At 32.3% G+C, this 20,751-nt stretch overlaps 1 protein-coding gene across 1 annotated transcript in view; it reads right to left on the bottom strand.

Moving 5' to 3' along the window:
• Window positions 1–10,726, bottom strand: part of LOC130895269 (disintegrin and metalloproteinase domain-containing protein 10-like) — a 226,273-nt gene extending 215,547 nt beyond the window's left edge. Inside the window, exon 1 of the mRNA XM_057802492.1 lies at window positions 10,444–10,726. Coding sequence (XP_057658475.1) covers window positions 10,444–10,537 — 94 coding nt within the window. The 5' untranslated portion in view covers window positions 10,538–10,726. The remainder of the gene's footprint in view (window positions 1–10,443) is intronic.
• Window positions 10,727–20,751: the final 10,025 nt, after the last annotated feature.

Raw genomic sequence — 20,751 nt, 5'->3', positions numbered from 1 at the left:
ATGGAAGTTTTAATAAAACAGTGAGAATAGAATAAAGGGATTGTTGGATGTAACTGATACAAAGTAGAATAGCCCTTTGTATCAACGGGGGATGTATCATTATGTTATATATAATAGGAATCTCCCGGATTTCCACATTTACCATTATTACAGAAAGTGGAAAAAAACGACAGAACGGAAGTTTAATATTGAAATTTTTTGTGTTATGATTTAGTTTTGACAGAATAATCCCTTTTGGGTAATTAGGCCGTTAGACAGTTGACACAATAAGCAAAAAATTTCGTCCGTCCGCCACGTTTAAATTAACGCGATAAGAATAATATCTGGGAACAAAAACAATTCTAGCTGTAATATAAAGCTGAATGGAATATTATAGTAGAAAAAAAACCTATATAAATACGATAATAGCCAGAAAATCACTGTAACACGTGAAATTTGTTGTTACATTAAGAAAACACATACACAAGTTCATTTCTACAAACTTCTGGAGTCTACCGAGGATATTTCTTTAAACTTGGAAGAGCATTCAAAAATTCTGCCTTAAAGCGTCACAATGGAAGTTTATTCTATCGATCATTTCGTTGCTTGTGTTTACGGTTGAAGAATATACTAAGTTTTTAAGATATCCCCGAAAAATGAATCCATTGTATTTAATTCAGGGGAACGTGGTGGCCATGCAAATGGACCTCACCGACCAATCCACCTATTAGGAAAAGAAAGATAATTTTTTACATGCTAGCCTTTTTTTTCAAAATTAACTTCAATTGATTCCTCTTGAAAGTAAATATAATAAGAGTGCATTTTGTTTTTTGCACACCGAAGTAGCTTAGTTCTTGCTCGCTGGAAATACTTCTTACATATGTATGTGGGTTTTTAGTAACTACCAGTAAAACATTAATTTCAGTTTCTTCTTCTTCACAGAAGTTTTTAACCGTTCAATGAGCTGCTACATCAATCTCAAGAAAACTTTCATGGTTACTCTGGCTGATAGTAAGGCGGGTTTATTGGATTCTTCCAAAATCCGGATCATATCAATCATTTCATCACTAGAAAAATTAATCTTTTCCCTAGTTCAAATTTGTCAAAACTCCAAAAAATGTACTATTTAAACCGCTAAATGAAGAAACATCAAATAACAGAAAAATCAAAATATCTCAATAACTAATACTTTTAGGTATAAAAAAAGCTTTATATTAAAATATACTAGCATAAAATACAGGGTGATTCGGTTGAAAAAAACCGAGCAAAAAATGTATTAGTATTTTGATTCACCCTGTATCAGATTCAATGAATATTAACGAAATTAATAATTTTCCAGAATATTTATTACTATTCGAACGCTTTGCCCGAAACGGATCTTCATTTTTTAATTTCCCTTACATTGTACAGGGTATTTAACTTGTTACGATTTTTATGATAAATTGGTTATAAATTTTCATATACTCTGTACAAAACATTACAATCCTCCATTAATATAATAGGGAAGTCAAGCTGATTCCAAATATGCTATAAAATAGAGGTTGTTTCGTTCAGAAGAATGTAACTTTGGTATGATACTGTAGACAAGAATGTAAATAATTTCAAAATTTCAAGAATAATGATAGTCAAATCCGTCAAATTTTCAAGTTGAAGAGCGAAGGAACTTTATCACACTAATCAATCACCCTGTATATAAATATATATGAAAATCCTACCCCGAATTTCGTCAAAGATATATACGAGTAGGGTGGGCTGAGAGAAAATTATTATAGTTTCAATTTCTGTTTAAATCTAAGTCAAAAAAACTTCACTAATTATCTTGTAGGGAGGTATATTCTTCGAGGGTAGTTTGAAAAAAAATTGTTATAGGAAAAACCCATCATAATATTGAATTTTGTCACATGAGTCACGGAGCTACGTAATATTATAGGATTGTTTATTTTGGAAAAATGAATTTATATCTATTAAGTTTGTCTACCCTGTATATTCATTGTTGTGAAATTTCATTTATCAAAATATTCATCATTGATTCATTGTAATCAGTTTTTTTTTGAAATTGTATTAGTCAAAAAATTAGAGGGGGTCAAACAAATTATAGTGAGAATCTCAGTAGAAAATAAGAACCATAAAAACCAAAGTTTACTGTGGTAATCCGGACATTGATCTGTAATATTTAAACCCACCATCTTCCCACACACCAGACAAAAGGTATCATAATAAAAACAAAAACAATCGATGAATAAGAGGCCCGAAATTTTGTATTATATTACAAACATAAAATAATATTTTACCGTTAGTTTTTAGTACCGAGTTCCGTTATTTATAAAAAAAGGGAGAGGAAAAAAAACCAGGTTATTTGTGTATTAGATTATAATCATTATTTTTACATGACCTGATGATAATAGTTCGAGAGTCTGTCAAGTTAACGGGCCAACTTATAAAAAAATAAATTCTGTCAGGCTCAAAAAATGGCCGTTTTTTACCGTGAAATTCCCAGAATTTACCGTCAATTAAGAAGCCCGGAATGATTTAATGGTAAGGAATGGCTTTTTCACGTTTTACCCCAGATGCCAACGAACACCGAAGTCGGCAATGATATTTTCGTGAACGGCAATCAAGCGGCAATTATCCATGTGCTTTGTTAACTTATTGTTTAAAGGGAACTAATATTCCAGGGGATGGTTCGCTACATTGATAATTAGGTTAGCTTCCCTTTGATGTGTATTCAAACTGAAATCATAGATAATTACCGTTTCATTTACCATTCAAGAAAATACCCCGATGTCGGGGCACGCTGGAATATATTGGGGTTATTTTGAAAGCATTAGGCGGACTACTTTCTGCCTAGCTGCAATTTTTCGTGCGGTCATACATCTTCAATATCCAAATAATTGCCGCCTTTCTTGCTGTTCACAAAAATATCATTGGCTGGCCTGGAAAATGTGAGGTGCTCGGGTCCACATACCCTGTACTTGCGGATTTATTGCGCGACGGATAAGTATTCAAATAACAAACACCAAGTGCCCTGAAATCTGGTGATCTGGTTATCTATGAGCTTTTTGGATCGACCAGCAAAAAAAAAAAATGATAAATTCCAAAAATACTATTTACAATTGTTAACAGATGCAAATCAACAACACAAGGACGTGAACTTTAGGAAACAGCCCTTCTAAAGCTATCCCCGATCATCAATTCTTAAATAAAAATATGATAACAAATATATAAAATATGATATCGATTTGATTTTAATTGGCAAATGATTGGTAATTGTTTTATTTACCAAACTTAGTAAGGCAGCTGTAATGAATTTGGTTTACTGTAGGGAACTGAACATTAGTAAAATGTCAGATGCTGTCATGTTCGAGTCATCCACAATGGTGCTCCAGATAGAGCTGGCAAAATTTCCATTACAAATCTGATATCAACAAAAGAAAAAGTAAAACTAGCTTTGGCAATAACGTTGTCAGGAATCGTTGCAGCTCTCACAGATAGACGCATACATCGTAATACTTCCAAACTATCTCTAACTGTTTCTTTACAGAAAGATAGCGCGTGCTTCATTCGTAAAAATGGCCCTTTGGGAAAAGCTTTGCAAGACATCTTTTAAAAATCTGGGACGAATGTACCATTATCCATAGAGGTCATGCAGAAGCTCTAGATAGAACTCTTAGAGATATTAGAAGTTGTGATAAAATCATGGATGAGATTACCGAGGATTTTAACTAAACGTCCAGGCGATATATAGTTACCAACTATATCTATTGGTAATATATTGGATCAAGAAGATGCCTTCCATTACCCACAGGTGTTTCTTAATTCTTTGAACCCGAGTGATCTTCCCCAAATAAGATTATAATTAGCAGGCAGATAGTTTGATTCGAGTAGTTTCATACTGGGACATTGTTTTGATTAAATACATATTTATTGTTAAAACCATCAGCAATTATTATGATATTGGAAATCTAGATCCGTGTAAAAAACATCAGCATGGCAGGAAATCACGCACCAAGTTGATAATCATGTTTAATACCTTCGCAATCTTTTTTCCTGTTTTTCTTCTTAAACATTAACATGTCTCGATATCGGAGTTGGTATTTTCTTAGACGGCAATTGAAGCGGAATTAATTTGAATTTTCGTACAAAGGAAAGCCATATTCCAGAAATTGATTAATATCAATACTCAAGTTAGAGGCTATGACAGCAAAAGAGTGGCATAAAAAGAGCAACTTTTGAACTGATAAAATATTTGTAGTTTACCATCAAAATATACAATTTTCTATTTCGATATTTTTGATTAGTTGGCCAGCTAACTTGGAAAAATTACACAGTTTCAAAAAATATAGTTAGCATGATATTAGTTGCTAAATGTTAATTATTCGAAACTCTATTCTACGCAAAAGTTTCCAACTCCTCATCCATTCTGTGAAGTTCTGGTTAGACTGGGCTCGTTATTTCTATTATTATATTTCACTATCATTTATTCATCCTTCAATTAAATTGAAGGCTGATTGCAACCCGTATATAGTTAATTTTTTGCAATAGTTTTTTGATCATAATAATCAATGAGGAAATTAAGTTTTAACCTTGAAAGATTCACGATTAGTACTAATGTAAATGAAGAAGAACAATCTATTATTTCGTATTCAAGCGTTTTAAAACCAAGGTTTCATGACTAAGCGCCCACTGAATTTTTTTATAAAGAAAAAAATTGTCAGCAACACTAGAAAACGTCATAAAATTTCAAAGATATAGAATACAGATAATATTTTCCTTTTAAACAACCAATAATCGAGGAGTTGATTCAAAAGGCCCCTCGATTCGTAAATGCAATCATTTCGAAGGTATATGAATTGACCATTTAACCGTTTAACTGATGAATGATTTTACTAGGTTGGAGGCACATCGCAGAAAACTTGCAACGTCGAGGAATGGTATGGAGTATGTGAAGATTCAACTAAAACTAAGAGGGTGGAGGAAAGCAAAGTAGATTTTTTCGAAATAGTTTGTTGGTGCGAATCAAAGAGGTTGTTTAGAAGGATTGGAATGGGAGTTATATCGAGAGTTTCTTTAAGAAGTAAGGTAAAGATTCGTCCGATCAAATGAAACCGAATAATCTCATCCCACTCTATACGAAGTGGCAAGATGATCTTACAAGGTTAGCACTTCATTTAAAAAAACAGGAAACAATTAGTCAAATTGAATACTTCTAAATATAAGAATAAAATGACTGACAAGAAAAGCGTGAGGTGCAAAATAGTAATTGTTCTAATCTATTCTTTCTTGAAGGATTGTAAGTAAGAGTCAGTCTGCTGTTTAGTCCGAGTAAATATCTAACAGCTCTCTTTTGAAGTTTGAAGATTCGCTCAAATTAAGTCGCACCAGAAGGGAAGGGCATATAGGAGATGCGACTCAATAATGGTATAATAAACTGTTGAAGAGTTGAATAAGTTCAGTTTTTTGGAAACTGATTTTAGCACAAAACAGGAGGAACTTAATTTATTAGATAAGGCGACAATATTTAACTCGCATTTCAAGGAATTTTCCACAACAAGCTCTAAGAGTTTTACAGATTCGACGACGTCAATGGCGGTTTTATTTGAAACATCAATTGTGAAAAAATTAAGTACCTATATGAATATCGCTACAAAGATACCTACAAAAAAAAGACGTTACTTTAAATTATAAACAGTTATAATTTGGAAAACAGGTATATTAAGGATAGTTTTTGCATGGACTCATGCACAAACTAATCCAAAACTTAGTACGTTCATTTGAAATATTACACTAAATGTTTCGTCAAATTTTTATGAATGTACCAGAGCTAATACAAGTTTTCAAACTTCTATTGGTCTCTTAATAATAAAAGGTTTGGAGTGGTGAAAAACCCTGTGTATTAAAGATTTCATAGTCGTATCATAAGATATATGAGAACTATTTAACAATAAAAGTTTGAAATTTTATTTCATTTTAGTTCCAAGAATCTTTTCTTCACAAGTTTCGCGGAAAATACAATTTTAGGTTTTTCCATGCAGTAAGTAAGTACAAGTTGTGTATTCTCAACAGTTTAGTTGCAACTTGCAAGATTTCAGTCAGTCAGATTATTTGAAATTTGGGCCGCGTAAACGCCGAAAAGTCGTTCCTTTAACAGTCATTGAAAAAACATCAATATTTAATTGTCATTTACAATCAACCATTTATGTTAAAGTGTTGATGACACGATAAAATCAGTGAGTAGTACGTTTGTTGTCGCCAAATCTACGATTTACAGATGTATTGATGAGATGTGGCAAGTATCAAACAACACGTAAAGCTCCAGGAAAACCAGAATTTTGAATCGAAATTCATTTAAAAGGAAGAATTCGAAGGAAAGTACATGCGCTATTTTTTAGAAGAAAATTTCAGACAGTATGCAAAGTTTTTATTTTCGCTGGCAAAAGCATTCCAAAAAGTCTTTGTTAAACGAAAATATTGTAGTATGGAGAACAAATTACCTAAGAAATCTAAAAGAAATAAGAAACCAAACAAGAAGTATATTTTATTTAGATGAAATATGGACATACACGTAATGAATTTTGGTTAGATGAAACTGAAAAGTCGAAGACAGACTTCTTCATTTAATTAATCTACTGATTTAAATCCACTAACAGGAAAGGGGTGTACAGACTGATAATAGTACACATCAGTAGTTCAAATGGTTTTGTTAAAGGTGGTTTATCGACTTGTGACTCGTTCCGGTGACTACCAAGAGGACATGAATGCTGATGTTTTTAAAGAATGGTTAGAACAAATGGTTCATATTCTTCCTCAGAACTTTGACATAGTAATAATGCATGTTATCACTCGAGATTTTTAGAAAATACGCAAGCAACCAAGTGGTTGGAAAAGAATTTACAAAATTGGCAACATTCAAAGAATGTTGAGTGAATATCGTGAAAAATAAATTTTGTTTTAACGCTTGTGTCAAATAGAATGTGAGGACGAATATAGAAAGAGTTTATTGTCAAAAAATTGTTACATTTTGTAGACAAAAAATTGTAAAAATTATAAAAAAAAACATAAAAATAACTAATAATTTGAATTCTTTATTTCCTACAAAAGTTGTTAGCAAATCATTTTTATTGAAATTCTAGCCAATTATCCTACATAATCTCCAAAAACTTCATCACCAAAGCGACCTCCGACTTTAGAAAGAAGTGCTCTGTATTTTTCAAGTAGAATGCTGCTAATCCCCCAACATTTATGTGTAATGTGCCTTTTGTTTTATGTTTGGAATCAATTATCACTAAAGGTAATTGATAACCACGGTTGCCAACCGTCCCAGATTTCCCGAGACAATGCCGATTTCCATTCTCTTGTCCCGTGTCCCGCCTCATCTGCCCCTGGGATACATACTAATTGACCGGAGTTTGGGGAAAAAGCTTTAAAAATCATTTTCAACAACCTGCTTTAAAGAGGAAAAGTTTGAAGGAGTTTATGGAGAAAGATAAATTTGTACTGAAACTACAGCACATTGATGGTTACTATTTTTCTGTGATCCCGGAATTTTCACTTTACAGACATTCATTTCATCCAAAGCTTCACCGTTATATGGGAATCGATTCAATTCAATCTTTTATTCGTATACTTTCTAAGAACCGTACCTGATGAACCGGATAATCATAATGCTGCGAATTTATGAAATTATTGTATTGCCAGTGGTCCTTGATGAGTACACGAAATTTTAAATTAGTTGTACATTGTATAACTGGCGTGATATCGAGTTCAAATATTTATAGTTCTTCCAATATCAATTGCAGAAGACAGTTATGCGAGGAACAATCAATATTTCAGAAATACGCACAGCACTCATACCAAATTAAGGAATGAAAAATAATGTTTACTCCCCGTATAAAATTCGGTAAACAAACCGTCAGTCCACGTGGACTCATCATCTCCAATGTTTACTAATGAAAACATCGAATCGTAAACATAAATGCGTGGAAGGCGTGTGTACACAATTTCTTCAAAACATTCCTACCAGACAGTCTGCGATAAGCGTTGGCGTCACTTGGTGAGATTAATTTTATTCATAAAGTTCTTTACATAAATGAAAATATGGCGTTCTTTAGACAATGAAGACTATGAAATTACACAGTGTAGTGGGATTAAAGACAGGTATGAATTTAATAATAAAGAAAACTGTGTTGAACATGTTATCAAAGAAGAAGATGAGTATGTGGTACCACCCTCTTTACAACCCTTCATAATTCAATCAAATTATGACTCTAGTTCAGACGATTCTGAATACCATTATTATTTACAAAGATACTTTGGGATTGAAATGTTTTTTTTTGTTTATTTGCTAAGAATTTATTTTCCTTCGTGTTTTTTGCTTTGATATTTCGTTTCTCAGAAAAAAAATCGAATGGGGTACAAAAAGGGCTCAGTTCACGTCTGGTATCCTGTTTTAACCTAACTCCCTTACAGGCAGGTCCATTTTACTCGTCTATTTACGTTTTATTGCTTTGTAACGGATACTTCCACTTCAAAATCATTCAATTTATAAAAATAATAAACGTATAAAAGGAGGTATCTACGCCTATAGGAGATCAAACAAAATTGTCGGGAAGGGTTTTTATAATCTGCAATTTATATTGAAGTAACTATACATATATCGATAGATCGTACAGGCTAAAGTAATAAAAGTGTGTTAAAAATTACATGCACGCGTATCGAGGGGCTTTCTTAGTCGACGGCTCCTGGAATATAACAGGTTTCTGAACAGATTTATAATAAAAAACTGTTTACAGTTAATTTCATGTTTTTATTTGCACGTTACCAGATAACAAAAAATGTATTTCAACGTAATAATGTCAATCAGTTTATTGTACGTAAATAAAAAAAATTATTTATACTCACGAAGCGGAATTAATTAATAGCTCTCTTTATTTTCGGTTGAAATAGTTTATTTATACGAGGTAAGGTCACAAAATAAGGTGAATTTTCGTAAAAACAAAGTAAAAAGGTAACATAACATTTAAATAAACAATCTCCTCAAAATGAAACAAAACAATGATCTCAATATACATTTCATCTCATGAAAAAAGCCATAGAAACAACTTTTATCTACACTCTAACGTAACAATTATGACAATGAAGTCAGTATTCACATGAATACATGAATTTTTTATATCCGTGCAATTTAAAATATAATGAATGTTAAAGTTCTTTAGTAAACTCTTGAATCGCCATTAGCTTACTTTAACCCTCTAACATTAAGGTGAATTTTCTTGACATAAATGGTAAGGAGGGGTTGGATCAGATCCCACCCTCCAAATATCGATTTTTCGGGGTAAAATAAAAAAATAATAATGGGAAAAAGTAATAAGAAAGAATATAAAGTACTTTGCGAAAAAATTGACACTCAATTACGAAAAATACCTTAATAGACATATTCTCTATGAAATTATTTAAAACATAGTAAAAATCAATAGATTCAGTCTTCAACCAGGAACTTGAGTCCTTTAGAAATTTGTTTCTAATTGTATAAAATAGGTTGCTGAGAACATCTCATCTCTAAACTGACCCCACTCATGAAGAGAAGGCCCATCAACTCTTTGATTTCACGGCTCTTTGTTGGTGAAAGAAACCACTGGACCGTATTGTACTTTTGCCAATATTCCTCGATAAAAATATTTCCAATTCACTATTGACCTCCTTGCTTCCCCACGTGGACCAGAGAGAAGAGTAATAATATTCGACGCTGATGTCCTATAAAATTTTGAATGGATGGGTTTGTTGGTCCATATTATTTCCAAATCTTTACCTAGCTCAAAATTTCTCTCATCATCTACATCTTACTGAGAATTATCAAACTCGGCTGCTCCTGCCGCACAATGAAATGCATCATCCTCGTCATCAGTATCGTTATATATCTCGTCAGAAGTTTGATGCGTCATTTTAGTAAGATATTAGAAAAGAAAACTTCAATATGGGGTTGGATCCTTCCCACAAAAGAAATTAAAAACATTTTTAATTTTATTCTTTATTTACGACTTATTTTTTATTATTCGATTTACAAAATAACATAGTCAAATCCAGGTGCCACGGAAATCGTACTGGTGCCAAACTTAGATCAGTCACTGTCTTGGATACCATCATTTAAAAAAATTTATACAAATAATTTTAAGTCTACAATCATTTTTGAAAGCATAAAAGTCAAAGATTAGCTTTGGTTATTATAACTGTATCCACTTCAACATGAATAATGCAATTGAAACTATGAAAATAACAAGAATATTAAATAAACCTGGCAACACCTGTAAACAACACTCCTTACTATTTAGACGGAGCAAAACTGTTACTAAATACAATTTTTTTTATGTTTACGTAATAAAATACTCAACCTCCTAAAGAGAACTGATAATTATTATTGTATCAATCTGCTGATATATATATTAGTAACTAGATATAATAAATTGTTACCTTTTGGGTGAGGAACAGGATCTATTGGCGATGCATTTAACAAATTTCCAATGAAACTAGTCACGATAACACTACATAATACTTTTATAAACATTGTAACTTTCTATCACAAAAACACAAATAATCACAGCTAATTTCTTTGGCAGCTAATTGTATCATTTTATTATTGTCTGATGTTTTTGGTATTGCGAGTTACACGCGGGACCGATTACTACGTAAAAAAATTCTTTTTCTTTCTACCTACGTACATCGACACACACTGTTCACGTTTCTCTTCGGCATTAGACGGATAGCGTGCCAAACTAGCGGAGGTGCACGAGGTTTAGCGATTGTTTGTCCTTGCGCTGCTGGTTCATATTAGCGGATGTGCCGGATCACCGGAATTTTCTTAGCTACAAGGAAGAAGATATTTTCCTTTGGCATTTTCTTTACTGAATAATGATTATTTTTAGAAGATGATCATAAATACACTACAGTAAATTCAAATTATGATTCGAGTCATTAAAAACGATTCTTTCAGTACCATTAGGCCGGGTTTCTCTACTTCCTAATGTCCCTGCTAACTACTATTTACCGAATAACTTAAAAATTCGGTTTCTTCACTTTATAATAAATTAAACTTCCGAATAAATCGAGTTATTTGCCAAATAATTTATTAGGCAATCACAAGTGTCAATTAAAGAGTTTTAGTAGGAATCTAGAAATAGGTTAAGTTGGGTGAGGTTAGGTTAGGTTAAGTTAGATTGGGTTAGGTTAGGTTAGGTTAGGTTAGGTTAGATTGGGTTAGGCTACTGTACTCTTCTGCGCATGCTTCAATCATCATGACTTTTCACACACAAATAGAAATATAGATTTCATAGAAAAAACAAAATGTGAAGCTCATAAAAAGCTCTACAGAAAATGCTAAATACATTCTTTACATCGCCCCCGCTCGCTTATACACAAAAAAAGAGGTTTACGTAAAAAATGTCAATAAACTTTTTTGTAGAGCTTTTTATGAACTTCATTTGAAATTTTTTTCTGGAATCAGTATTTTCGGGGATATTTACTAAAATTTTTATAAATTTGAAGAGGGGCTGGGAGCAAACGAATTTTTGTCGATGGAAATTCTTTCATGAATTATCTTTCCTAACCATTGACAAGCTTTGGCGAAAATTTCAGCAAAATCGCGTGGATCTTCTTGAAATTTTATTCCTTTTGAATTCTTATATTGAATAAGAAATTTGTTTTAGCACGTTTTTAAGATAAATGTTTGAAAGTGATATTCACTACATTTTTGGTTATAAAATGTCACAAAATTAATATTTTCAATAATCATTCTTCTATTTTGATTATTTTCTCCACGCATAAAAATAAGACCTTGGTTTGAAAATCAAAATTTCAACACGTTTTTTCCCAAATAAAAAATCCGAAAACCCGATTAGTCTCTAAACATTGTACTTAGAAATTTTTTTTCGAAGAATTTTTCTCATTCTCTTTTAATTAACAGAAAATTGAAAAACTCACATTTTCAATAACTCTTCTCCCATTTTGTATATTTTTTTTTTGATACATTCAAACACAATGTGTCCTGCGTTTAAAAACCAACATTTCAAAACTTTTTTAGTTGTTAAAAACATTAAGGATCATATTATATATATAGAGAGAGAGAAATGCGTCAGGGTCAAAAATTTTTTTCAAAATTTGTAGACAAAAGCTTGGAAAAAAAGACACAAACATATTGTTACAAACAAGCTCGCGAAATGGGTCCTTATGCTGGACCTGTCTAGCTACAATAGAATTTTAAAAATTCGGCGAATTCGCACGCGTCTTAACATTTTTAATAAATTTCGGAAGCGCCTTTGATGTCTTCTTCTTTTAGAACTTTTATCATGGTGAGCGAATTATTTACAGTATTGTTTCTAAATAATTTCTAGGAAAATATATTAATTCATTTCTTTTTTTTTGTTCTAAAACTTTGTAAAATTCAATTTGTAGTATATAAATAAGTTTATGTAGCGCAGTGAGTAATCGCAGAAATTGTTTAAGTGATCTTTATAAGTAAATGATTTTACATCTCTGCTAGAAAAACTATTCTACAGTCACTGGAAGTTATTAGGAACACAGCACTCCGCATTTGTTTGGGTGCCATCGTACAACTCCCATACAATGCTTATTTAAAGAAATTGGGGAGCTACCACTTTCTTACCGAAGACAATATCTGAGCATCTCGTAAGTGGTTTCTGTATTATCAATTACAAGAAATCCTGTGATCCGTAACGTCGTATCTGAACGCTTTAAAAAGAAATTCTCAACCAACTCAACTACTCCTCCTTTCTATCTTCAATAGATGCTATCCCTCCCATGGACAATTCCCCTCCCTGCTACAGAGCTAGAATTTGCCCATTTCATAAAATCAGAAACACCAACAAATGTAATAATATAAGGATTTCTAATAACCTTAAGTAAATTCGACAACTTTTATAAGGTATATACACAGATGCTTCGAAAATCCAAAATGAAACTGGAGCCGCTTTCTAGTCAGAAAATCTATCGAAATACTTTGTACGCCCTTCTATTTCATCTATACACTCTGCTCAACTTTTTGCTATTCTAGAAGCTCTTAAGGAATTTCAGAAATTTGGATCCAAGAATATCCAAATTCTCAAAGTTCATTAACCGTAATCTGCCAACAATATTCCAACCATCCCCTTGCCAATCATATTAAGAAATGAAAGAGAATAAAAGAGTACATGGACTAACCAAAAATGCATACAACAACGAGCAATCAGTAAAGAGTACATGGGTGATTCCGTTCTAACTGTGATTTTTTGTATTCAAAATTTCAAGATTTTAAAATTTAACTTTTCTAACTTTTTTATGCATATTATTCATCTATTTTACTGTAAAAATAAAACTCTAAGAGGAATTTACTACAACTTCAAAGTATCACGAGCAAGACACAAATGTCGGATTTTGAGTTCCACGGTACTGACTCATTTATCCACGGTACTGACATGGTAACTTAAGATATTAAACAACAAGTGCATCAATTTTCCTCAGTTTGATCATAAACATTAGAATTTATAAGGTAATTAGTTTAAATCATTTGTTACGACAAAAAAAATTAATAATTTATCGGTAAATTCTAGGAATGGACATGACACGGTACTGACATTCAAGTGATGTAGTATAAGTTTTCTTTAAGTGGCAAGTTATATTGTATAAAAATAATGTTTAAATATCTTAAGAATTATTCAATTAACATAAAATTTTTATTAATTGATTATTAATTAATGACTAGTACAAAAAAACAATACAGGACATTGAATATCACAGTTAGAACGGAATAACCCACATACCGATTTCAAAGCAATTTTTAAGAAGATCCAAGAAAAATGGCAAGGAAAAGCAAATCAGAACCAACACCAACCTTACGAAACTCCAACAACATAAGTAGTAGGGATCAAGTGAACCTCTCCTGTATAAGAATCGTATCACAACGTGACTACCTAATAGCGGGAAACCAACACAAACCAACGTGCCAGATGTGCAATAGTGAATTAACAATCAAACACCTCTTAATCGACTGTTTAAAATATGACAACGAAAAAAAAATGAATCAACTACCATATTCACTGGAGAAGCTACTGCAAGAAGACCCAAAGACACTTACGAGCAACCTGAAAGACTGCAAACTAAGTAGTTAAATCTAGATTTAACGATTGAATGTATCAAACCTCAATTACTGCTAATAACCCTGCGTGGTTGATACGTAAAAAACTTATTACAAGTTAAGTATATTGTATAGTGTGTAAATAAATTAAGAACGTAAGAGATAGTGTTTATTAATTTACAAGGAACATTAAACCAGTGCGTGGAATTCTCCGAATTGAATATTATTACAAAGTAGAAGCCACTTTCCAGTAAATACGCCCTCAAACTATGGCGGAATCCGGAAAAAGATGATATCGATTTGATTTAAATTGGCAACTGATTGTGCATTTTTTTGCATTGTAAAATTTTGAGCCCGTAACTAATTCTGAACGTGGAGTAGGTAGGTAAAGGTCGCGCTAAGCGTTTCTAAGTAAATAGCTGTACAATGTCTTTCTAAAATTGAAGAAACGTGCTTACGAATTAGGCAAACGGATTCAAAGATTAATAAGAGTTAATATTTCGAATTTTTCAAAGTCTTGACAGTGAGCCCTGCTGTCTACTTCGAGTAAATATCTAACAGCTCTCTTTTGTAGTTTGAAGATTCGCTCAAATTGAGTCGTACTACACGTACCCCAAAAAGGAAGAGCATATCGAAGAGAGAAGTTTAGTTCTTTGGCAATATAACTCCAATTTCAAAGAATTAATCGCATTATTACTTTTTTTTAACAAGATATGAGTTTTTCTACACTTATCAAATCATTGTGAAACTCAAGCAACATTACAAAAAAAACATGAAGCATGAAGAAAGGAAATCCTAGCCTAACCTTATGTGAAAAATATTATTTTTTTATTTTTTATGACCAAATAATAACCTAGTACAGAATCTCGTTGTCAGTCTGGATATTATGTAGTATATTTATGAGTAAATATATTGTCATCTGGCAACAGTGGTTTTCTCAATCGCCATTTCTGCTACACATGATATTTGAATTATACAGTGCGTCGGATGTGGACAGTTTAGGAGCTTAGTATCCTTTCCTGCTGTGACGAGGATACGTTTCCTCTTTATCGGGTCATGCTAGGATAAATTTAATATACAGGGTCCTTGACGATGTGCTGAATCGATATGTATATGGGAAAGTACTGCGACTAGTGTTCTGAAAATATGCGTGCATGGATTTTCCAAAATATTCGTTTCAGCTAAAATAATTTCAGTTTTCTGAAACTTCCGGTTATACACAAACTTCGTTATTTTAAACATAATGCTATGGTTTATATTAAATTTTTAGAATCTACGCGAAATTTCAATACAACTTTATATGAGGTATCGTTAACTTAAAGTCCACCATTTTTTAATTATTTCACATTTTCGAAATTTCCAAACACATTCAGCCCTCCACTAAACAAATTATATTTCTAAGTTTAAGTGAGTCAGGTCTAATATTTTTGAGACTTGAACAAATAACACTTACAGCTTTCAAAATTTGTGAAAACCTTGACACAAATTTATATACGGTGTTCGGAAAATGGTGCCGAATTTCGCTATCTAAAAACTTCGAAGATTTTTTCAAACAGCAACCTCCATTTTTCACTTTACGCTTCAAATTGAGGGTACTTCGTTGGTAAATTAATATATCTCAAACAAACGGTTCTTGTAGAAACATGAAATTTTCCGAGCACTAGTCTCAGTACTTTTCTATATGCATATCGATTCAGCTCGTCGTGAAGGACCCTGTACATACCATACGTAAATATTGAGGAAACGAGAGCATAATAAGCGATAGATTAAACCAAGATATCAATTTTGTTATGTTTGGATCGATTGAACAGGATATTCTGATGTTATTTTTACCATTTTGGGAATAAGTTTGATAGAAAATAGACTTTTAGAAAGTATTTTTTAGCCTAGGCAAAAGTCTTGGACCCCCCTTGGTTTTGTTTAAGAAAAAGCTTCATGAAAAAAACAAAAAATACACAGAATATGTATATGCGGTGATTGATTAGTGTGATAAAGTGCCTCTTTTGTCCTTTGATATGTCAATTTGAAAATTGACATATATTCAGGGGACATCCCTGAATATATTAAAAAAAACCGATCCCTTACGTTTTTTACAAAAAACCCGGCTCTTGGCCTATATATTGCAACATGTATTTAGAAGAACTGATGGAAAAATCTATAGAGAAAGGCCAAAGTATGGAGAAAAAGACTTTTCTATTTAGTTTGTACAGATATCAATGAGCGATGCTAACGGTAACCCACAAATGAATATTGATCGATTTGAAATGTACGAGAGATCAATAGGCGATGAAGATAGTAACCCTATTTTCTTGAGTACGTCGACGAAGTGTTCTAAAGACCAGTTATCCACGAAAACTTTCTTTGAATGATTCAAAAATTGAAAAAAAATGCAAATAAGAACTATTGATTGAATGGTTGAGACCGCGACGTTATAATTCTATACCTTCATTTGGCAAGGCAATGAGAAATATAATTTTCAATCTGTCGTTATCATTATCAAGCCTTTCAATCCTTTGGATTATGGCTATCGCTTTTCAGTCATTATGGTACAAAATATTGAGCATCCAGCAATAGTGACTAAAAATAAGGAAGCCTGTGGTTGACGTGATGATTTGAAAATAGAACAAAAAACTATTACTCCAAAAAAAGCATCTATTTTGTCTAGGGTTGTGTCTTTATAAAAGACATCGCCGGAGTTCTGTATTTTAGTCCCAATTTTGCATTGGTTTAGCCACGTTTTTGTTGACCATTTCTTGTGTAATGGGTAAGCGCCATACTTGATGAGGAGTAGGTCTTGTATCTTAAGCCAGCGCAGGACCAATCATTTTTTTCAGCCGTACATTTATCACATTATGTTTTGCAGTTTGTGAGCCTTGACTCACAAGCAAGGTTAACCAGGAGAAACAATTTTTTTCCCAAAGTAAGTTGAGGTTCTTCACTATCTGCTTCATAACCATGTTCTCCATTTTCATCGTCATTTCCTGTGATTCGATGTGGAATACGACGTCCTCTCCGCCGAAAAGGGTCTCTTCATCGTTTGATGAATAATTCACATCTTGAAAAGAAGTTGACAGATTTGAAGTGTGTTCATGAACATCGATCTGAGCTTTTTTTCCAAAAGAATTCCATCATCTTCCAGCTCTGAATGAACTTCATCCTCTAATGCTCTATGCTCCATTCTTGGAGAAATGATATCCATATTTTTAGGAACACACGAATCATATGAATCTATTTCAGAGTCAGTCTCTTCGTCCTGATAACCCACAGACAACGCCAGGCTTACTATAGGTCTTGTACGTTGTGAAACGCAAGGATATTTTTAGTATCCATTTTGAGTCTGCAAGCAGCTGTAAAGAAATAAAAAGTTGTACCTAGCAAAACATATTCTTGCAAAATTATCGGTTATTTTATGAATTATAAAGTTGTTTAGGGGGAATCTCCAGTAATTGTGAAGATTTTAGGGGTGTTTGATTAGGGAGATAAACTTTTGAGAGTTGGGAACACTAATTTTGTTACAAAACTAGTAAGTTTTCAGAATTCGGACAAGAAGGTCTAATTTTACTGGACAAGGGACAAAACGCAAAATTCCGGATTTTCCAACGACAAGTCTAGTCGTGATCCACCTAAATGTAGGTGATCTGTACTTATACGTATATAAACAGGACTAAAACACTTTTCTAACTTTTACAGATCGCTGTAAAAATTCTTCTTTCACCTCTATATAGTTTGAATACTATATCATAGATGACTCTAGTATGATATGTCATGGAATTGCTTAAAATACAATGAAAATTCTGGGTATCGTACCGAATGCATAATTATCTTTAGCCTTCATGAGCTAACAAAGCATCAACTTTATCAATATTCCTTTCTAACTTCCTTTAAAAACAATATTCTCCTTCAGCAACTTTAATATTAGTCTCAATTTTAGGTCTTTGATTCCCGTGTCCCATACTGTATCGTTTAACTAATTTGGTCACACGAAAAACAAATAAAATAGAAGTTCTAAGTTCTTGTAGTGTCCCTAATGGACTTGACCAAAATCTGAATCAATATGAAAAATAAAAAACAGAATTCTGGGTATATGTTGCAATGTCTTAAATTCGCGTCTTTCAATACGTCCGATAAATGAATTGAATCCGCGTTTTTTGTTGTTACAAGAATTTATTGATTAATTCTCTGTTAGTAAAGAGAAATACTGCTCGAGGGATAAATTTCCTATCCTAGCTAAAATATCAAGTAGTAAGTATGCAAGAACATACGATTTAATAGCGAATTATATATGAAAAATATCAGACTACTTAGTTATTGACGCCTGCTGAAGCATCTATCAAAAGTACTTCGAAAACATCAGTACCATCAATGATTTTGACAACGTAAAATGACATCATTTTTGACAATCAAACACGAAAAACTTTCATTTAATGATATTTTTCTTTATCATAAAATATTTTTTCAAGTCAAGGGAAAATCAATTAAATTCACTGAAAACGAATCGTATCAAGTGTTCAAAGTAAAAGGATCAATATGAAGCCTCAAAATTTCGTATTTTTGCAAAAAACAATTTTTTTTCACGTGGAAGTAATAGTTATTGATTTTTGTTCTTTTCTAATCAAAATATCAGGAAAAACGTCTATTTTAAGTATTGATAAAACGACTAATATATTTTCCACATTCGATATTCTGAAATGTTTGTCGTTGCTGATTATATTTATCAAGAGCCCTCTATTGAATATTGAAAATATTAACGTTTAAAAACTGAAGCTCTCTACATAGCAATAGAATAATGTTGGAGTGAAGATGTCGCTGCTAATACATCTTTGTTCCAATTATTACAGTTTGCTGCCGTTTACCACAGAATAGTTTTTATATTATACTATAGATGACACTAGAATGATCTATAGTATACTTTTTATAAATACATTGTTGACAAAAATATTTGAGAATACGTTTGGTTTGGTTTATAAAAAATAATTACCATCAATAGTTTTCGTTGCTTATCATTTTCTTCTAATTAATGAATGAGAGTACTAAGTACAAAGACTTTCTAAAAAAATGATTTTATTTATGTTCAAAGTAATCATCACCTAACATCATTGAACTTTTGTATCTCATCCTCGATCGTAAAACGTCGACCACATAAATGTTTCTTTACAGAAATCATTACAATTTGTTGAACAACAAAAAACAAACATAAGAATAACTAAATAAAGGTAAAATTACCTTATATAGAAGGAAACCATAATGAGTAGAGATGTGAAGAATTTTTCGATTCTCGATACCGATACTTAAAAAATCGATTCTCGGTTCCCGATACCGATTCCATCGATGTATAATAGCCCTTTGTAAAAAAATTTTCTTACTAGAAACATATTCATAATTTGTTTGAACAACCCACAAACCAATTTCAAAATATCTATGCCTATACAAGGATAAAAAAGGCAATTTTGCAAATAAAAAACAAACAATGGTTTAATAAACATTTATTCTGAAATTAAAGTCTACGTTAAGCTCTTTCGTTTGGTTATTGTATCAAATATCAAAATCATTATCCAAGTTATTTTAAAAGCAGGATTTTGTTGTTCAACCAAAGACAAATATTTTAACAAATGATTTTCCAAAATATGATGTTTTCATTTTGATAATAATATAAACTAAACAGGTGGCGTGGATTCGATAGAAGTTTTATATTGGAAAGAAAGTTCAAAGGAGAAATTTTGATACCTTCTCAATGATTCTAACTGACCTACCATTTGAGTTTAAACGACTTCAGTTTCCACTACGGCTTGCTGTCGCTATGACTATAAACAAATCCCAGGGGTAGTCGTTAAGTGTTGGTGGTATTAATCTAGAAAACCCATGTTTCTCGCATGGTCAATTGTATGTTGCTCGCCGTGTTATAAAACCATCTGCTCTGTTTGTTTACGCGTCAAAAAACAAAAAATATCGTGTATCATAAAGTACTATAATTAAAACAAATCTTAATCTTGAATAAATGAGGACAAAATGAATTATAATAAGCAGGTACCATTATTGAAAATGTGGAATTGTAATTTTCATTATAATTTTTTTTCTTAATCAAATGCGGACATTTTTGCTTGATTCCTTCGCCTTTTATGTCTATTAGCTCGTGCACTTTAAGTCCTCGATCATCCAGTACCGCTTCATGGGTTTTCTGCAACATTTCTGGAGGACCAGTCTCACCCAGAGTAGAATCTAGTTCGCCTCTCATATTGATTGGGCTAACGCCTTTCACACAACGATGACCAATTTTTTCTATGTTTACAAATTCACTGAAAACGTTCACTATTGATGGCTGCCCAACAAATACTGAATAACGTAGCGTCTTCAAGCTTGAAACATATGTTGTATAGATTGTGTACTACCTAGATATATTAGCAGTTGAACGACATGGAAGATGGAAATCTTCTACCGCTGCAGATAGCTATATCGGAACAATAAAAAAAGAGCCGGCTAAAAAATTTTGTCAATAGCCAAGCATTTCAAGATATGCCCAGAGCAGAAATTTCTGCACTGAAGAAACCAGAGCCCAAATCGACACTTTCTAGTATAGTGGTATTTTTAAAGTGGTTGCCGCTATATTTAGGTCGAGATTTTAAACTTTTCCTTAGTTTTTCGATTTAAGACTGAAC

Source organism: Diorhabda carinulata, chromosome 6 (assembly GCF_026250575.1).
Source record: "Diorhabda carinulata isolate Delta chromosome 6, icDioCari1.1, whole genome shotgun sequence".
NCBI classification, from domain to species: Eukaryota; Metazoa; Arthropoda; class Insecta; order Coleoptera; family Chrysomelidae; genus Diorhabda; species Diorhabda carinulata.
Note: the sequence above shows the minus strand (reverse complement) of the source record. Positions and strands in the feature narration are given on the sequence as shown.